At 36.5% G+C, this 7,502-nt stretch overlaps 1 protein-coding gene across 4 annotated transcripts in view; it reads left to right on the forward strand.

Annotated features, from left to right (window-relative positions):
• The window catches only part of ptpn4a (protein tyrosine phosphatase non-receptor type 4a), a 44,444-nt gene extending 39,341 nt beyond the window's left edge, over positions 1-5,103 (forward strand). For all 4 annotated transcript variants that reach the window (XM_089133217.1, XM_039682249.2, XM_039682250.2 and 1 more), the window contains exons 20-27: positions 193-359; positions 947-1,037; positions 1,124-1,185; positions 1,283-1,429; positions 1,518-1,646; positions 2,233-2,381; positions 2,500-2,635; positions 3,927-5,103. In XM_089133217.1, coding sequence (XP_088989343.1) covers positions 193-359; positions 947-1,037; positions 1,124-1,185; positions 1,283-1,429; positions 1,518-1,646; positions 2,233-2,381; positions 2,500-2,635; positions 3,927-4,019 — 974 coding nt within the window. In that variant the 3' untranslated portion in view covers positions 4,020-5,103. The remainder of the gene's footprint in view (positions 1-192; positions 360-946; positions 1,038-1,123; positions 1,186-1,282; positions 1,430-1,517; positions 1,647-2,232; positions 2,382-2,499; positions 2,636-3,926) is intronic.
• The last annotated feature ends 2,399 nt before the right edge of the window (positions 5,104-7,502 follow it).

The following is a 7,502-nucleotide window of genomic DNA, read 5'->3' on the forward strand; positions in this document are numbered from 1 at the left end:
AATTAATAGGTAATTATCATTGCCATTTAAGTGAAATTACTGAACTTAAATATACAAGTTTGATAAAAATCATCATTAAAGAAGACAATTTCAAATGGCATTTAGAGGCTTTTGCATCTGAACTCTTCATTTATTGTCCTTTATACCTTGTGGACTTAGCTGCCATCACAATAACTGTTTCTCTGTATGTAGCCATCTATGATGTAGTTGAGGAGAAATTGGAGACGGAGCCGGATTTTCAGTACATCCCAGAGAAATCTCCCACAGACACATCACTGCTGGACCAGGACGCCTGGAGGGACTCGATGCTGCAGTTAAAGGAGGGTCTTAACAATGCTACTATACTAGCCCAGTTTGATGTGAGTTAACAAACTGATTTTTGTCTCTCATACATTTGAGTCACTTAGTTCATGTTTTTTCTTCCATTTTAGTAGCACAAAATCCAAGTTTCAAGTAATTCGATCTTTACGATCAAATGCGATAAAAAAGCTGTCTTCTGTTCTCCACAGGAAAAAGGCAGTTTAAGCTCATATGTTATTTTTTATCTAAATTGCTCATTTACAGAATGCTCTGTAATCAACAGCAATCAGGTTATTCAGGATGTGGTCATATCAAAAGAACTTCCTATTACTTCCTGTCTTTCATTAGGCAGCTCTGATATCTTCCTGTTAGTGTGTGGGGGGGTTTTGTATAGAAATATGTTGATAAAATGTGTAATAAAAAAAGATAGGATGCATTCATTTTGTTTATTGTGCTTTTATGTGGCCGTGCATGGATTAATGCACAAAGCACTGGAAAATTGAATGTATGAAATTTCTGGTCGAATACTTGAAAATTGAAAAGACGGCATGAATACTGAAGGTCATACTAAAAGTTTTGTGTCCATTTAATGATTTTTCATTCAGTAAGATTTTTGTAGACGGACTGTTTTTGTTTTGTTTTAAAGCAACTGTATCGGAAAAGGCCTGGAATGACAATGTCATGTGCCAAATTACCTCAGAATATTTCCAAAAACCGCTACAGAGACATCTCACCTTGTGAGTATTGCTACACACATTTCCTTTGTACTGATAACCAGTTGTGATATAAAAAAATGAATCAGTTTTTGTTGTTTTCTTGTCAGATGATGCTACTAGAGTCATCTTAAAGGGCACAGATGACTACATCAATGCAAATTACATCAATGTGAGTAGCTCATAATTATCGTTGCAAACTCAAATGCCCAGTGAAAGATGGGCTGTGATTAATAGTCTCTCGTAATGTGTTTCTGTCATGTTCGCAGATGGAAATCCCTGCCTCCCGTCTCATAAACCGCTATATCGCTTGCCAGGGCCCTCTACCCAACACGTGCCCGGATTTCTGGCAGATGACATGGGAGCAGGGCTCCTCTATGGTAGTCATGCTTACTACTCAGGTTGAACGAGGACGCGTATGTATACTTCTTAATGTTTGACAAACATTTTTGTGTCTTTTCTTAACTTTTTGAACTAACATAATTCAATCCCTTTCTACCGCAGGTGAAGTGCCATCAGTACTGGCCGAACCCCTCAGGTAGCGCTACATACGGTGGCTTTCAGGTTTCCTGCCAGACTGAGGAGGGAAACTCAGCTTTCTTGGTTCGAGATATGACTCTTACTCACATTGAGGTGAGTGTATCACAGATTTAATTGTCAACAGTCAGTATCAATCTTAATTTGACGTGAACCATGTAATGTTGCAGTTCCTAATAAAGTTACAATTGGTGTTGGATTTACTTTAAGGGATGGTTCATTCAAAAATAAAAATAAAAAAAAATCATAATTTACTCGCCCTCATATCATTCTGAACCTGTGTGGCATTCTGTCTTCTGTGGAACACAAAAAAAAATATATATATATATATTTATATATATATATATATTGAAGAAAGTTGGTAACCAAACAGTTTTGGTACCTATTGACTTCCAGTGTATGGACGGGAAAAAAAAAAAAAAAAAAAAAGAAAATTCTCAAAATGTATTCTTTTATGTTCCGCAGAAGAAATAAAGTAACAACATGAGGGTGAGTAAATGTTGACACATTTTTTTTTTTTTTGGGGGGGTGAACTATCACTTTGCGCTAATGTTTATTTACATTAGGCACTTGGAAAATGTTAATATTGGACTCTAGGATCTTGTTTACAGTGTATCATTTGCTATGGTGCCATTATAACCATGTCATTTTTTGTTTGCTGTTTTGTTGTTTGTGCTGTTAGAGTGGGGAGAGCAGGGAATTGACCCAAATCCAGTACCTGGCTTGGCCTGATCACGGTGTACCAGATGACTCAACGGACTTCCTGGATTTCGTGGCTCTGGTCCGGAATAAACGAGCTGGGAAGGACGAGCCTGTTGTGGTCCACTGCAGGTATTTCATATATCTATATCACAAATGAGTTTTTAAATCTAGTTATTCAAAGAGAATCGCAGTGTAATCAAGTTTTTCCTCTTTCCCTCCTTCCCTCCCTCCCTCTGCTCTGTCCCAGTGCTGGGATTGGCCGGACGGGAGTTCTCATCACCATGGAGACGGCAATATGTCTGATGGAGTGCAGTCAGCCGGTGTATCCGTTAGACATTGTGAGAACCATGCGGGATCAGAGGGCCATGATGATTCAGACGCCGGTAAGTCGCGCCCACCCACTTTTGTCCTGTCATATCCCCCATCAGTCATCCATAAGGGTTTATCATTGGCTTTCTGTCTTCATTTGCTGGGACATGGCTGAATGCTGCACAGCCAATGATGACATGTTAAATAAACAACTAAAAAAAAGCATTTTCACTGACATTTAAAATTCAGCTACAGGCTGTGAGGTTTTCACACATAATGTGAAGAAGAGTTGCTGTAGCAGGGGGTCTTGTCCAGGCTGGGACTCCCAGAGCTCGAGACTGTGATTTCAGCACGATACATGAATGAAGCCTGTCTGCCCAGAGCCTGCTGACCATGAGACCACAACTAATTTGAGCATCAGCCCTTTCTTCTTCCTGTTGTCTGTGAAAACACTTGTGCACTACATGCTGTTCTTTTTCATTAGTGGTGTTGCTAAAGCATCACTCTCTGCTATTGCTCATACACTGCCGTTTGAACGTTTGGGGTCAGAAAGATTTTTTTTTATCTTACAATTATTCATTTTATTCAGGAAGCATACATTAAAGTGATCAAATGATCAATTATTGTTATTATTATTATTACAAAAATATATGTTTTAAATTAATGTTGGTCTTTTGAACTTTCTATTTATCTAAGAATCCTAAAAAAATGTATGACAGTTTCCACAAAAATATTAAGCAGCACAACCATTTTCAACATTGCAACATAATAATGTTACTTTGAGCAGCAAATCTGCATTACAGAAGTGTAGACTGGAATATTGGCAGCTGAAAAATTTAGTTTTGCCAGTACAGGAATAAATTACATTTTAAAATGGAAAACTATAATTATTTTAAATTGTAATAATATTAACATAAGGGCAATATTACTATTTTTACTTTGATAAATGCAGTCTTGCTGTGCAAGAGAAGAGACATTAAAAAACCTGACTGACTCCAAACGTAATGTGTACACGGTTGGTGTTTTGAACAAATTATTTATGTTTAGGAGAGATGTGCTGTTTCTTCTCTACCTTCACTTGATGGACAATGCTTTAAAGACTTATTTTGAAGGAGGGACCTGAGAAATATGTTTTTGATTGTCCACATCTTATCGTCTACAAAAAAATGTCCATAGTGGTTCTTATGTATATGCATTCTTCCATCTTGCTTTCTCTCTCTTTCTCTCTCTCTCACACACACAGACACAGTCCATGAATTATCCTCTCATCCCAATTTCACATACTGCCATCACGCTTGACTGCTCTTGCTTGATAGACTTGACTCATCATCCATTCACTGACTTCCCCTCTGTTCTCTGTCTTAGAGCCAGTTCAAGTTTGTGTGCGAGGCCATACTGAAGGTTTACGAGGAGGGCCTGGTGAAACCGCTCAAGTCCACGCTGTACGAATCTAACTAATGCAATGCCAGCTTTTCCTGAAAATGATGCTGAAATTCACTGACTGGATCTTCTCCATGTTATGATATCGCAGCTTCACGACAGAGCAATGGAGAAGTATCTCGAGCCAGGAACACATGACATAAACAAAGCACTGCTGCACTTTATGCTGGCAAAGAGACTATATGCCAAGCTTTAACGAGGAGAGAAAGAACGGACAACAAATTAAATCTAACAAAGGTGAATTAGGTACTTGTTGGGACTTTGAGTGTTCAGGGTTTTGACAAATATATATGTTAATAATGGAAATAGTAAAGAGATTGTTGGTGCCATATGTAAGTGTGTACGGGCAGGCCCATGAATGAATGAGAGTTTTTAAATATGGTCACCGATTATTTTGAGACAAACACCACCTACAAAACAACTTGCATCCAGGCCTGTGCTGCAGATGATTATTTGTATTTTTTTTAGGAATATTTATTGTTTTAGTTAAAATGTTTAGCCCTGTTCATGCAACATAACTAACTACTTACAAATGTCAAACTAAAATGACAAATTGTCAAACTAAAATGCTCTCAACAAGGACTTTAAAGCACTTTGCATTACAGCTGTGATGCAAAATATCAGTTTAGCCTCTCATGCAGATTTTGAAGGAAATTCATCTTAAAATGAAAATATTTACTCACCCGTGTGTCTTTCAAAACCCATATGTTCCTTTGTCAATGGAACAAATGTTTTGAGAAATGTTCATACTGCTCATTTTCTTACAATGAAAGCCTACAATAAAAAATAAAACATAATATTTACTATATTCCACATCTTCTGAAGCCAAACAATAGCTTTGAGAAAAGGAAAAGACTGAAATGTAACTTTAATTATCGAAAAGATTCCTCCCAGGTAGTAGTTGACACAATTAGTTATGTAGGCCTAATACAATAACCAGTGAGGCTGTTGAATATTAAATTTTGGGCCAGAAATTCACATATGGAAGATTCTTTTAAAATGCGATTGATTCTTTTCATAAAATATTTTAAATTCGCACTGCTGTTTAATTGAAGGAAGAATGCCAGTCAGAAATTTGATCTTTCCAGAAGCAAACATTCCATTATTCCCTCAAAATGAACTCCCTTATCATTCAAAATCAGATTTTCCATTAAAGGGATTAGTATTCCATGTAGTTGACGTGATATTTATGTGTTGCTTTTTGTTTTGTTGTTAAATCTGAACATTACACACCACAGTGTGTTAAATGCTGTACTGTGGGGGATCAGAATGGAGTTTGTTTATGGCTGACCTGTTTATTTCTTGTAGCAGACTGCACATGCAGAATATCCCTGCAACATTAACCAGCTGAGACTGTGTCCAGTATGTGTTATTACTGTATGTTTTTGCATTTTATAATACTGTTAGTGTGAATGTAATAGCCCAAGTCACGTTCAGGTTTTCTCTAAGCCTGTTTCAACACATTAGAGCTGGTGCCTGGTACAGGCAATGCTTTTTTTTTTAGTTTATTTAATTTAGCCCTAGATTTAATCCATCAAATCCAACATTGGCATTTACTTTAACAAAAAAGCATTGGCTTTTCATGCTAAGATGTTGCTGTTTGAGAGTTTAGTGAACACGATGTCTGATACGTAAATTAATTGTGTGACTCATTGCCCATGTTTCACAGGTTGCCTGTAGTTGAACGCAGAGTTTTCCATGCCTTTACTCATTGTAAGGTACTATCTACTTTTACAGTCACTCAGTTGTCATTTATCTGTGGTCATGCTTGCTGGAAAACCTTGGTTTTAAGACCAAATAATTCCCTTCTATGCTCGACAGGTTACAGGTTTTACCAAAAAGACATTTAAAACAGGAATGCGACGTGCATTTGGGGAGAAACTACACGCCTCCTGTCTTGTGGAAAGACAGAACTTTTTCAACAAAGATGTACAATTGTAGACTGGTGTTTTATGTAGACACGTTTATTTGCTGCAAATAACAAGGTCAAGTTGTGCCACTTGTCCATTTTTATGAAAATATTATAGTGTACATACGATGTTGTATATTAAAAAGAAAGTCTTTAAAATGAAATAAGGTGTGTGATCTGTCCTTTTTGCATTAAAAATGTTCTGTTTTTTGTACATTGCATATTTGAACATTTGAATTCCTTTGATTTTGGCATGGAGAAAAGTTTCTAATGTTATAGCAGTTTCGAGCCCTCAGTAACCAGTGAGTGGTGCTGTTGGATAAACAAAATACAGAGCACCTGTCAGGTTACTCATGTTTTAGCTTGAGAATAGGGATTTTTCAAGTTATAATATTTTTTTGTTTTTCAATAATATCTGCAATTTATACAATCCATTCTATATGTTTTTAAAATAAATACAGTACATGTCAAAAGTTTGAAAAGTTTTTTTTTTTTTAAGTCTTTTTTTTTAAGTCTCTTATACTAACCAAAGCTATGCTAATATATAATTTGTTCCTGTGATGGTAATGCAGAATTTTCAGCATCAATATTCCAGTCTTCGGTGTCTCAATCATTCAGCTGATTTGCTACTCAAGAAACATTTATTTTTATTATCAATGTTTAAAATATTTTTTCCTACTTAACAATTTTGTGGAAACAATGATACCATTCAAACACTTGTGGACCTGTGACAAGATACAAAAAAAAAAAAAAAAAATCTAACTTTTATTCATCAAGGAATTTGATCATTAAATTGATCAAAGGTGAAAGTAAAGACATACTGTTGTGAACAAATTCTGCTTAATAAATGTTTTAACAAGTTTAATAAATACATTTAATAAATGGCAATGCTGTTTACTGCTTTCTATTCATCAAAGAATCCTGAAAAAAGTATCACCATTTCCACACATAAAAATAAAAATATTGAGCAGCAAAAACCTTCAACATTGATAATATACTCTCACCTAAATGATTATTGGGAACACCATACTAATTCTGTGTTTGACCCCCTTTCGGCTTCAGAACTGCCTTAATTCTGCATGGCAATGATTCAACAAGGTGCGGAAAGCATTCTTTAGAAATTTTGGCCCATATTGATAGGATAGCATCTTACAGTTGATGGAGATTTAGACGAACGAAGCTCCTGTTCCACCACATCCCAAAGATGCTCTATTGGGTCGAGATCTGGTGACTGTGGGGGCCATTTTAGTACAGTGAACTCATTGTCGTATTCAAAAAAACAATTTGAAATGATTTGAGCTTTGTGACATGCTGCATTATCCTGCTGGAAATAGCCATCAGAGGATGGGTACATGGTGGCCATAAAGGGATATACATGGTCAGAAACAATGCTCAATTTAAACAATGCCCATTTGGCACTATAGGGGGCCTAAAGTGTGCCAAGAAAACATCCCCCGCAACATTACACCACCATCAGCCTGCACAATGTTAACAAGGCATGATGGATCCATGTTCTCATTCTGTTTACGCCAAATTCTGACTCTACCATCTATGTCTCAACAGAAATCGAGAATCATCAGACCAGGCAAAAT

The sequence above is a fragment of the Pimephales promelas genome, chromosome 7, assembly GCF_988280905.1.
Source record: "Pimephales promelas chromosome 7, fPimPro1.hap1.1, whole genome shotgun sequence".
Classification (NCBI taxonomy): domain Eukaryota; kingdom Metazoa; phylum Chordata; class Actinopteri; order Cypriniformes; family Leuciscidae; genus Pimephales; species Pimephales promelas.